At 43.5% G+C, this 13209-nt stretch overlaps 1 protein-coding gene across 1 annotated transcript in view; it reads right to left on the bottom strand.

The window, feature by feature from the left end:
• The window catches only part of Vps8 (VPS8 subunit of CORVET complex), a 215747-nt gene that overhangs the window by 178057 nt on the left and 24481 nt on the right, over positions 1 to 13209 (bottom strand). Inside the window, exons 4-7 of the mRNA XM_060370095.1 lie at positions 12291 to 12421; positions 10158 to 10251; positions 7096 to 7128; positions 5925 to 5979 (exon numbers count right to left, since the gene is read on the bottom strand). Coding sequence (XP_060226078.1) covers positions 5925 to 5979; positions 7096 to 7128; positions 10158 to 10251; positions 12291 to 12421 — 313 coding nt within the window. The remainder of the gene's footprint in view (positions 1 to 5924; positions 5980 to 7095; positions 7129 to 10157; positions 10252 to 12290; positions 12422 to 13209) is intronic.

The raw sequence follows: 13209 nt of genomic DNA, 5'->3' as shown, positions 1-13209 counted from the left end.
ACTTCACTGCTTCACTGAGAGAACAGATTATTAGAGTAAAATAACAAATACGAAGGACCAATTCAATGCCCTCGAATACAACTAGGTTTCCAAAAGATTATATTTACACACAGTCTTTTTAAAGTAGCAAAGATGGTGGCAGGAGATGGATTACATATAAAATATAATGTACTTCAACTCCACGAAGCTATCTTTCAATTTTTATATGTAAACATCCTTTTTTTAGGGGTATGTTAAGCTTGCTGTGTATAACCACGCTTCAGAAGCAGCTTCCATGGACAGAAGAGTGGGTTTCTCCTACCACAGGAGCTAAACTTTCCACTGTCGAAATAAATCTGTACAACTGGGGGAGTGGTAGGCTGAGATAGCATGCAGCCTCCTTAAAACTGTGACAGTGAGCCGTCACAGCGAAGGAACCAAAGTGCACACATGGAAGAAAGAACGGTGAGGCTGAGAACTCTTCCCGGGAAAGCTAGCTCTGTCCTCCCAGAATCCCAGAGCCTCCTCTGTCTAGCAGAGCAGGAAATGGACTCAATTCATCACACAGCTACTTTCACACACAAAGTGGCATGAAATTATGTCTGCTTAATACTGTCAACTTCGTGTTTTAAAATGATGTTGATGTTATGAAGCAGGCAACGCAGCCAAGAAATATAAAACGAGACCATCACTTTTCCTGCACACTTTGCATTTTAAAGTTCAAACAACAAAATGTCTATGAACAATCTGAAAGTTACAAAGTGACACAAATGCAAGAAGTTATTATTAGCAGCAATAATGTAGCTTACAAATTAATTAAGAGGACTCTAAGTCCAGAATCACAAAAAGCACACAGCTAGGCAGGAGGCACCAGCAGAAGGCCTGCCACATTCAAGGCCAACTTGATCTACTCAGTGAATCCCAGGGCAATCAGAAATACAAAGTGATACTCTGTCTCAAAGCAAAAAAAAAAAAGAAAAAAGGAAGGCTATTTGCCATTGCAGTGAATTACACATATTTTTCATTAGTGCTTTAGAAGCATCCCTAATCCAAACAACCAAAACCTAAAGTACTCAAAAATCCAATCCTTCCTGAGCATCAGACTGACATTCCAACACTGGATTAGAGATGATCAACCTGTGAGGTCTATACAAATATTCCAAAATCCAAAAGAGGCACACTCTGAAGCACTCCTGACACCAGCATTTGGATAAGGACTGCTCAAAGCACACTTGGCTTAGGGCAGACCTCATGCTGGGCTTAACAGTAACAGGAAAAAATAGTAATGAGGCCACAGAAAACAGCTTAGAATTTAAAGTTGAACATACTTTAAGAGTATTTCTTTCTATATACCAAAAAGAATTCAGTCCTCTATATCTCATCCCTAATTTTTAACTAATTTCAAAGACAGTCAAAGAAGGATATAGCCACAAGGAATCAAATTTACTTGTGAGCAAGTAAGTCTACCCTGCCGGTAGTCACCACTCCCAAATGCTATTTTCTTATCCTTTACTTAACAGTCACCGCTCAGTAGCGCAGTTTTCTTATCCTTTATTCATTCATACTTATCCTTCATTCATTCATACGCTCTAGCTCCAAGACAAAGTAAAAAAGGAGACCTTATTATAAAACACATTTGATACAAAATAGTAAATTCACTTTAACGGGCCAGCGCAAACCCTTGCTCCTGTGACAATTTCTAACGAGCCCCGCAGCTAGCTGGCTGTCTCCCAGAATGCATCCCTAGGCACCCGTGCCACTGTGACGCTAGCACGCCCTAACAACTCAAGCAGCCCATGCCCTGACGGGCCGGAGGACAGACACAAGAGCTGTGGTTGCTGTGAGCACAAAGCAGGTGTTTCAGGAAAACCTGGACAAGGCTTCACTTCGCAGCAGCACCAGGAAACTGGTTATCAACAAGATAGTGTTACAGTAAAAGACTACAGCAAAGTCTGGTTAGAACCTACAATTTTGCACCCATGCATTACTGATATGGGCTTAAATTCTATGTGACTCATTATTGATAAAGCTCATGACAAAAAAAAAAAAAGATGTTGCTGCAGACCTCCACTGGCTGATACAAACGTCAAGAAAAATCTCAGGGCTGTATTAAAAGGTTGGAGGAAATAGAACATACATACTGACAACTATCTAAAAGAATCCCATATTTTTAACTAAAAGAAAGCATTTAAAATATGCACATATTTTGAATTGTTCAGAATGCCTTTTTTAACCAATTTCTAGGTAGCTATTTATTTTTCTTTCATAAGAAGGCATTAAGTGTAACTGACAATACTCGCTTTCAGTGTTAAAAAGCTCAAAAGAAAAAAAAAGAACTATTCGTGCATACCAAATTTACTATACCTTTTCCTTTTGAATCCATGGAGAAAAGATCAAAAGAGAGGGAGAAAAAGGCAAGAAATCAGTTCAAAAGTCCAGAATAAAAATGCAGGCAAGCTCTGAGGAGTAAAGAACTTTGTTTATCTGTGGGAGTGACAGACACTGAACTTGATTACATGATGTTCCTAGCATTTGTGGCTACCATCAGGGATTGGTTCTGGGGAAAGAGAAAACACGCAACCCTCAGGTTAGAGCACAGCAAGTAAGCCCACGTTTCTGTTCTACACAGACAAAGCAGGTCCAAAGAGACAGTGCCAGAGCACACCAGGGACAAAGGGAAAGGGAAGAGTGAGGGCTGTGGGAGGTGAGAGTCCAGACACACCGAGTGCTGCATGCTGTACCTGCACACACCCTTCAGAAGTGTGGTTACTGTTTCCATGGCTCCGACTGTTTCACAGAGAGCCTAACGGTGATCAAACAAGGTCGGTTTTCCGCTAGGTTTCTTCTGTGATGAAGATTTTTTTTTCTTTTTTCACGACAGGGATTCTCAGTGTAGCCCTGGCTCTCACTCTGTAAACTAGAACTCACTCTGTAAACCAGGCTGACCTTAGACTCAGAGATCCATCTGCCTCTGCCGCCCATGCTGGAATTAGAGGAGTGCTACCCTACAGAGCCACACAGCAACAAAGATTTAAAAAAAAAAAAAAAAACAAACATATCTAACCCAGACCACTAGTCTAGACACTTAATAGTATCTCCCATTATTTGTTTCTGAACTTTTTAGCATATTTTAATGTGTCTGTTAGAAAGCATTGTCCAAACATCTGTCTCCTACAAACGACTAAAATCTATTAACTACACTATTAAAACTCAATGCAAAACCAGAGCATAAGGGTGTTCCACAGAATGTTCGCTCTGGTATGCTCTCTTTCCCGTGAAGCCATGAGAAAAGATTATCGTTTCCTCACGTCTACAGGCAGGCTGCTGAGGACTCTAGAAAAACAGCAGGCAGGTCCAAGGAAACAGAGACGGCATCAAGAAGGAATACACTCTTCCATGCTAACAGACCTGTGTGCTGTAAGCACTACATGAGGGACAAAGCAGTCACACACTCTTCCAGTCCCTTGATAAGGAATGCAGAGAAAAAGGCAGAGTTGAGGGAAACTGACCACTGCTAAACAGGAAGGAAAATATCAACACACACTCTTCTGACAGATAGGCATAAGTACACACTCTGTCCTCGGTCACCTTTAGTCCTTCTCTTTTCTCCATTCTTTGCAGTTCTGCCTCCTTTTCTTTCAGGAAAAAGAACTGCTGAAAATAGTGGGGACTGCTAGGAGCCAGTGTCCCTTAATTCTGAACTTGACTCTATGCATGTCAAGTTTCAGTCACGTCATACACATAAAATTAGCGCACTGAAACAAGACTGTAAGGACCCTCCCCAAAGTCTAATGATCTAATACTGATTATCCCCTTAAAGAAAAGCAAGGCCGCCTCTGAGAAAAAGGTATCGGACGGGTCTGATGCTCTTTGGGTGGATGACACCTAAATGAACATCGGTACAAAGTCCCAATTTATTTCTAATATCAGAGATCAGACCTCTACTCTTGCCTGATGCGTCTAAAACAAAAAGGGGGAACTGTAGAGAGCTGCGGAATGCTATGCCTTAAAGATGGAGCTGGTTTCCTCCTTCCACCTTCCCGATGGTGAGTGCTCTCTGTCACGAACAACTCCACATTTGGCTAAGGCCGAGGATCTGGCTTGCTTCCATGTATGTGGACCTATCTGCATTGCCCACGTAGCACGCCTGGGTTGGCTACCCAGAGGCTATTTAAGCTGTGGGCTGGCTTTCCCCAGGGTCCGAGGATTGTTCAAAGTTCCTGAATAAACTGCATTGAAAAAAAATAAAATAAAATAACCTTTTAGCAAAAAAAAAAAAGAAAAGCAAGGATGTCCCCACCTGCTGGAGACTGTGCTCACACAGTTTTCTGGAAGGCAATTAGGCAAGAACAGGAAAAGTCTTTAATGTTCATGTCCCGGCCCAAACAATTCCACGTGTAAGAATTTGTTCTAAACATGATCATATGTTTAAAATATATATATATAGAAACAAAGCTGTAAATGACACTACTGTTTAGAAACAGCTTAAGTGGTTTTCTACAGTAAAAGGTGAATTAAGTTTTCATGAATCCATCTGAAAGAACACTGTGTGTCCATTAAAATGATGTTCCACGTCTGTGCTCTCAACACTGGGAGGCTGAGTGATGCAACATGACTGCCCTGAGTCTGTGGTCAATCCAAGCCACCCAGCAAGTTCCAGGCAAGCCTAAGCTACACAGTGAGACATCTCAAACAAAGACGATGCCACATACACATATAGAAATGCATGGGGAGATAGCCACTATAATGAAAGACAGGCTCTGAATTATCATGGTCTCCCTTAGGAACATGCACACGACTACATACATATGTAAGGAAAAGGCTGGATACTTACATAGAAATGCTAAAGATTTGTCCTACATACTAGAATTTCATATTTTACATTTTCTAATTTGCACACATCATGTTTTGTACGTGTTCTACTATGGATACATAACATAAAGAAAAATGCCATTTAAAAACTTAAATTTCTCTCAGGGAAATTGCACTTTTGTTTCTATCCTTCTGCTCTTCAAGAAATAAAACTCTATTATTTAAATCAACCACATTTGAAAAGAATAGGTATTACAATTATATGTTAAATAAAGCTTTGGTAATAATAGAAAATCTATAAATGGAAAGTCAAATTGTTCAGTCACAATGGAAAATAACTAGTTATTTGCACAGACGGTAAAAATCTAAGATTCTACAGAAATCAAACTATGGTTCTGTTAATAAAGCACTCTCAAGTAACCCTTACCAGGCAGCCCTAGACTTCTAGCCAAATAAATGCAAGTCTAGAGACTCAGAAGAGAGCACTCAGATACAAAAAGAGCTGAGAATACTATCTGGTGGATTTCAAATTTTTTAAAATACCAAAATAGTCTGCTTGCATACTGAATTCAAAAATCAAGAAATTAATGAAACTGATTACTTAGTCTCAGAGAAAGATAAAAGAATGTAACTAATTTCTACTATGTAAATAAGCTATTCACGCTCTCCTAGAAAACATGGTAATTACAGGCTAACATTTTTAAGTTTAGAAAGATTTACAATGGAAAGGACTCTGAAACCTGGGGAGCCCCTTTCCCCAAGTCTGTTTTGAGCACCCATGACTGGAATGAAACTTAGAATAAAAAATTATTACCATCACCAACTGGAGCGAGACATGCTGACAAGCCAAGGTTCTTTCCAACATTACCCTTCTGTCTAGGTGCACAGAAAGCAACAGATGTGCCAGCAGTAACGCCTTACATATGCATACGGAGGGAAAGAAACGTGCAGTGCATAGGAAAAGGAAGCCTTGAGTCAAGGAATTTTTAACTTAAGGGTACCAACAGCTACTTCTTCATGTTTTCCTTGTTGTGTCATGAACATCAAATATGCCATATAAAATGCAATTAAAGGACATTATAAAACCTAGAGGAATCTTAATATTTAAAATATGAAAGTACTTAGAAAATTACCAAATATCAAAGCCAATCCGTGAGATGTTCCCACTGCTATCAGGCTGGACACTGCCTGGAAACAAACGGGAAAAGGAAGAGTGGTGACTGTGCCGGCCTGCCTTCTGTAGCCACCCGCTCACACGCCAACCACCACATGAGGGACTGCACCCAGGAAGCAAGGTGAGAAACCAAACCTAGGGCACTTTTATTTCTAAGAATTCCTCTAAATTTAAGAAAAATTTTATCAAAATATCATATATTTAGTATTATATATAGACTATGTCATCTGGCTTCCTTTGAGTCAACAGTTTTCAACATATGGGTCAGAACCCTTTTGGGGGTGTCAAATGAACCTTTCACAAGGGTTCCCTAAGACCAACGCTAAACACAGATATATTCACATTAGGAGTCATAACAGTAACCAAATTACAGTTATGAAGTGGCAATGAAAATAATTTTATAGTTGGGGGTGGGGCCACCACAACATGAGGAACCATATTAAAGAGAAGTTGAGAACATTAGAGAAGCTGAGAACCACTGCTTTAAAGCAACTTTAAGATTAAAAAAATAATAATTAAAACTTTTTTTAAAATAAAATAAAGAAACCTTTCCCCGGCAGCCCGCTAAGGAGGTACTTATACTGCCCACACAGGGCCTCCTAGCAATTCAGAGGGATGAGAATACTTTTCTCCAGTTCATCAGCAGAGGCAAAAGACAGCAAAATGTTCCACTTGGGCCCACTTCCTCACAGCGACGGATGAGAAAGCCGCAGAGGCAGCTGAAGGAAACCAGAAGACAGGTCCTTAATGTGCTCTCAAGCCCCCGCCAGCTTGCCACAGCCACTGCAGACACTGTGTGCAGGCGGGGCCTGGAGTCCAGAGCTGTGGAATGTGCATCCACATAGTGAGCTCACGCAAGACCATTCCAGCCCTTACAGAAAAAGGGACACAGCTCACAGGGGAACGAACGCTGGAGAGGCCTGTTACGCCATTACGTGCTGTCAAGCAAAAGCCAAGGCCTAAGCAATAAAGTGGAAAAGCCAAAATCCAATATGAGCAAGTTTTAAACTTGATTACTAAGAGTAAAATGACCTAAGAAATTACCATAAAAGCACTGAATATTTTGAAAATAAACCTGAGAACTCAGTGAAATTAAAAATCTTACCTTGAGGGGTTAAAGGTATACTTACGATTGCTGTAGGCAAGCCAGCATCTACTTTGTCCTAAATGAGATTTTAAAAAAGAAGAATTTGAAAAGAAAATGGTACTGAAAGCAAGCGTGAGGTTTCTCTTTATGCACACTTTGAACAACTTAGGGAGGAAGTGCACCCTTCGCCTGCCCCTCCAGGTAGCACGATTACAGATCAGTAGACACCAAAATGAGCAAGCATGAGAGATCATTTTATTTTACTAATGGTAGCGGATACTTCCGGTGCTGATTAGAAATGGAAACTTAAAGAAGAGAGGAAAAGAGCTTTGTTTTTCCATAATGGAAACAGACTAGAAGTCCTACAGGACCAAAACGGTAGAATCCAAGATTCCAGAAAAGGGGAACTTGCTGCAGGACCCCCCCTCCACCTCTGAGCAAGAGGCTCCCCTCCAGCAGACTAACTCCAGCATCTGAATGAAGCCCGCCGGGGAACAGCAAGTCCCTCCTCAAGCATGGTGAGGCCAAACATCAGGTGCCATTTCAGCTCCTCACCAGTGACTGTGACACAAAAGCCGCCAACTGTCTGACAGTAATTTCCATGGGTCCAGGGAACTAGCAAGTCCTGCCCCATCAATCCTAACATCCTGGGACAGAATTAAATGCAAGGAATGCCACACAGGTGTCTATCTGAGGCGTAAATAGCTTTAAGTAATAACCACAGCTTGGGTATAACAGCTCTGTGACAGCATCTTCGTCTAGCATCCAGAGCTGACACAAGGCCTGATAAAAACATTTGATATACGACTTGTGTTCTGTTCTGCATAGAGAAAAGCAGGGATGAGAGCACAGATGAAAAACATAAACTACATTCAAATGAGTGTAGACGCCATCTGACTTCAAAAGATATAAATGACAGATGTGGAAAACATTTTAGACTTAAAATCGGAATTTCACTGGGGTGGAGCAGGGAAATGAGGGGAGTAGAGTGTAGGGAATGGGTCAACCAAAAGTAAATATTATGAAACTGCCATGAGGAAGCCTGCAATTTTGTATGCTATTAAAAAATAAACACACTCTTGAAGTTGAGACGAATGGGATGGATACAAGTGACATAGTTGAGCAATGAGCTAAAGCCGAGCAAGGGGGGGAGTGAGAAAGACGGAAATGGAGAAGGGAGGAAGGGGAGGGAAGGAGCAGAATTAAGTGAATTATGGAATTAGTGATGGTGCTGCAGCTAGTGATCCTTGAAGGCCACACTGTGTGACTGTCACCTGGGATGCTAATTACGTGATTCCTTCCACTAATGACTCAGTTCAGAAGGTGTGGGTGATCTCCACGAAGCTGCATTTTAAGAGTCACCCCACGAGAGCCTGGCACAGTGGACATGTTTTTAAACAACAATAAAACATTGGGCTGAGTTATCTATAGTATCCTAAGGTTCATCCTTAAAATGATAGAGTCCTTAAAAACCCCATTTCAACTTATTTTAAATAAAGCCAAGTCACATTATTCTGAGAGGGATCCCAAAATTAAACAGTAAGACTCCAAATTTTCACGTCTCCTCAGTGTGTTTTCACCCATGGACTCCAAAGTCAGGGTGCTCAAGGTCCAGGCAGGCCTGGTAACATCACTGTCCACAGGGCTTGCAACTGAAGTGGAGCTGCTAACCCAAGGCTGGGAAAGTACCGCGTCAGGCCTGGCGCAGCAAGAGCACCGTCATCTGAACTCGCCAAAGCAGCTAGCCAGAGCGATGCGGAGAGAACAGAGTGCAAACTCTCTGCGATTTATTATAATTGCCGCCTCCTCCTCAAGGAGGAGGGAAGCCCCCTCTAAACAACAGGTTTATCTAATCAGTGCTCAGCGTCTCAGTTAGAACTCAGTCTCCACTATTCAAAATATTTTTTAAACTGCACAGGTGGGTCAAATGACTGCTGTGGTTCATCTTGATTTTGAAAGGAATGAATTTCATCACCTACATAAGGATTAAATTCTGAAAATGTCAAGGAAACATGATCCTCAACAGGTGGTTTCCATTCTGGCAAATATGAGCTCCTCTCCACCTAACGGAGGAAGCGGACTCCCCAGCTCTCCACGGTTTGGCCCATCTCTGCGTAACATCGTGTCTGATGCTCTGCGCATCAGCTGGGTCAGGACACCCCAACCACCCAGGACAAACATCTCCTAGCTGCAGGAGAGCTTGCTCGAAACTGAGTGAAACCCAGTGAAAGCTGAAATGCAACTAGACTCCTACTGTCTCACCCTCCCACTCTCTTAACAAATAGGTTAAATTAAATATGTAAAGTGTTAAGTTAAACTCCATGAAAAGAATGTAAAGCAGCAGCAGCAGCAGCAGCAAAGTCCCTGCTGTCATCATCATCATTACTACACTGTCATCCTTATCATACACAGGACTACTGAATTCAGAAGACAGACTTGACGGACTAAATCCAAGTGCCGGCTGTGAGGTCAAAGGAGGAGTGTGCTGAGTGCCCACTGACTTAGATGTCACTCTCACACTAACCCAGTATTCTTACACATTTCCAAAACAGGCCACAAACACTCCACTGCGGCCATCATACAATGGCCACACTCGCCAACCCGCCTCCCTTGCTTTCCCAGCAGCACCTCCTCCTCCCCGGGCTGCCCTGAGTCTCTAAGTCAGGGCGACTTTACCTCCTTTCACAACTGGAAATGTCAGTGAAATGGGGCACATGTGGAGGACTTGTGAGTTATGTTTGGTTGTAAAAGATCCTGATCGTATCTGTCCGTCTGAAGAGGCTGAAAAACAAGCACTTCACCTCAGCCAGACTCAGAGGATGGCAAGCAACCTGGGAAGGCCTGCAAGGGAAGGGAGAATGCCGTCCGTCCAGCGTTCTCTCGGCTTGCTGGCGCGCTTCATTCGGCACAGGGAACTGCTCACAGACCTTTATTCTCGTGGCTGCACTAACTCCTTTGTCAGGATTGTGTCGCGTGTCTTACAAGTCAAAAATAATCAGGAAAACCATAAAAGCCAGACTGTATTTTTCTTAAACTCTGAGCCAAGGGAAGAGCTGAGCTCTGCTCGCCCTGCTGCACCAAGCTGTGGAGACAGGAGACACTCACCGCTGCAGACACGATCTGTGCAGATATCCCCTTCAGAAGAGAATGCCGCATGACCGACCCGTGCAGTGAGAAAGAGTCAGGTAGCTTCTTCTTCCTGCGAAAGAGAGGAGGAAGAAATATTTAACAGATCCAAGGGTTGGAAACACAGGATTCCAAAGCTCTGAAAGAATAAAATAATTGTTTTTTAGATTTATTACAATTTATTCACCTTGTATCTCGGCTCTATGGATCTCCCTCATATCCTCCTAGTCCCACCCTCCCACTCTCTTCTCTCCCTATGCCCCTTCCCTAGTCCACTGGTGAGAGAGGTCCTCCTCCCCTTCCATCTGACATTAGCCTATCAGGTCTCATCAGGAGTGGCTGCACTGTCTTCCTCTGTGGCCTGGTAAGGCTTCTCCCACCTCAGAAGGGGGTGATCAAAGAGCCAGCCACTGAGTTCATGTCAGAGACAGCCCCTGATCCCCTTACTAGGGAACCCACTTGGACACTGTGCTACCATGGGCTAGATCTGTGCAGGGGTTCTTTGTAGAGACTGATACTCCAACCAAAGACCATGCATGGAGAAAAAATACATTTTAAAAAGCAGAAAGCAACACTGTGTTGTTGTTTGTAATTATTAATAATTATATAGTTATTATTGTTAGCTGTTCTAACTGACCTTGGGGCTCAGAGAGGCTCAAGCAAGGAAATGAATAAACTAACATTCCTCTTCCACTGCTCAACATGTTCCCTGCCCACTTGACACAGAATTGGGTTCTCCTGTTCTCCAGAAGGCTGTACAGACTACCCCCACCCCACCCCCACTGATGAGTCTGTATCACCTGGCTTGCCTCAGGACCTCTACCCTCCTTCCTTCCCCCATCTGTGGCAACTTCAAACACCTTCTCAAGCCCTCACCCTCACTCATCCCTCACTCTGTTGCTCCTGCTTGTGGCTCCCTTCACTTACACCCCTCATCGCCATCCAACAGGGATCCTTAAACTTTTATCAAACAATAATCAGGGTATGCCCATTCTGACTAAAAATGTGCTCTACTGATCCAAAAAAATGAGGGAGTCATGGGTCCTACTACTTGGATCCCATAGCAGGAAGGGCTGATAAACAGCTTGTACACATGAAAGCATGGACCAGAAGAAAGAAGAACGTATCCTGCTTACTGGGGAAGAGGAGGCACAGCTACCAGAAAGCAGATGTCTAACCTACTTGCTGGACCAGGATGTGGCCGGCACAGTGTGGGGAACAGTGAGGCCACAGGCACAGAATGCATGGGTGGAAGTGCTCAGGCACAGGCTCAAACTGGAAAGCAGCGTCAGCACTGGCACCGCACCCAGCATTTCTGGCTATCACATGCCAGTCATGACCAGCTCGTGCCCAGTGAGCCACCTATAGCCCAGGAGAACCATCAACACCGCTCAACACGAATCAGGAGCTTGTGTAAACCGTTACGAGATTGTGTGTGTGATTTTTTTTTCCAACTAAACTGCATGGTTCTCAAGAGTGAACTTGTGACATCAAAAGGTTGGACACACCTGATTTCAGGATTGGCAACATGAAAACACCATCACTTTTAAGAAGGGAATGCAAGACGTAACTGCACCAGTCTATTTGTTATGAGGAGGAGGCGAACACACCTAACAAGGATTCCTGCGGCAAGGCGGCAACATAAGGAAGGCAGCACTGACAGAAGGGAACCCTAAGAACACAGATCGCTTGGGCAGCAGTCAAGTCACACGTGAATTCAATAAAGCATTTCACACTACGCTTCCTCCACTTGTCTCCTTTTCATGTTCTCACCAAGAATTTGGAAGGTGAAAAGCAGCCAAAACTGAAGTTATTTAGAGTTCGAAGTCTTTTCCCCCAATCTTTAATCATCCTTGAGAGTCTCCTCTGAAGCTGCTCCAAGGAAATGAAGAGTTCTGGAGCGGACCTTGGAGGGGGGGTGGGGAGTGCAGGGAGCACAGGCTGCCAGGCAGAACAAGCTCCAGACAGTGTGCCACAGCTGACCCATGCCCCCTCCAACAGCTAATTACACTGTGCGGTGGAGACACAGACCTTAAATAATCTGATCAGACTGCACCGTCAGGTAGTGCCTTTAAATGATCATATACTTCAGCTGGACACAAGAATATTTACCTCTTCAAGTTGGCCCTGTCGCCGCTGTCTGAGCTTGCCACTGATGAGGTATCGTAAGAGTGAGAGTCAATGGTGTCGACGTTTAACAATGTAGGGTCCTCGAGAACAAAAGACTCGTCTTCATCGTCAGTCTACATCGAAAGAAGAAACAACCGTAAACGCAAGGCTCCAAATACTCCACATGGCACTGCTGGTTTCTCCACAGAACCCCAGGGCCTGCTTCTGCTTTTCCCCGCTCCTCCATGCATTCTCTTCTACCAGAGAGGCATGGCACAGGACTACCAGTACGAAAGCTCAACTCCACACAGAGCTCACTCTCGAAAGAGTTCATGTCCAAACACTCTCGTACAGCAGGAAGAAGCAGGACAGAACATCACTGTTAGCTGCAAAATGTTTTTACAATTCAAGCCTGTATTGACGCTTTTCTGGGAACTAGCAAGCAATGGCTACTTAGGAGAAAACCAATGTCACCTGACTACAAATGATTGCTATGAAAATATGATAGGTACACAGAAGAAAGGCATTCTGGGTGGGGAAAAAACATGTACAGAAGCCTTGACTTCAGAGCATGGATTTTACTGGGGGTAAAGGAAGTGGCCATAAGTGGCTGGAGTATGTGGGGTCCAATCTGTAACAGACACTGTTTTCCATTAGTTGTGGTGGTACTGGGGCCTATGTCTGTCTTGTCTGCCACTGTACCTACAGTACCTAGTGCAAGGCCTGGCATGCACAGTACTCACACATTTATTAACTAGAAACTACAGTGGGCAGTGGCACAGCTACTGAGACTCAGCAGAGACAAGATGGAAACCCTGTTTTAGAAAGACAAATGGGGCCACATGCTGAATGAAGGGGAGAGGGAAAGGCTGTAGTAGGCGGAGTATTAAAGGCCAGTTAGAGGGCTATCTGAACACCCAGG

This window comes from Meriones unguiculatus, chromosome 17, assembly GCF_030254825.1.
Source record: "Meriones unguiculatus strain TT.TT164.6M chromosome 17, Bangor_MerUng_6.1, whole genome shotgun sequence".
Classification (NCBI taxonomy): Eukaryota; Metazoa; Chordata; class Mammalia; order Rodentia; family Muridae; genus Meriones; species Meriones unguiculatus.
The sequence above is the reverse complement of the archived record's forward strand: the minus strand, read 5'-3'. Positions and strand labels throughout refer to the sequence as shown.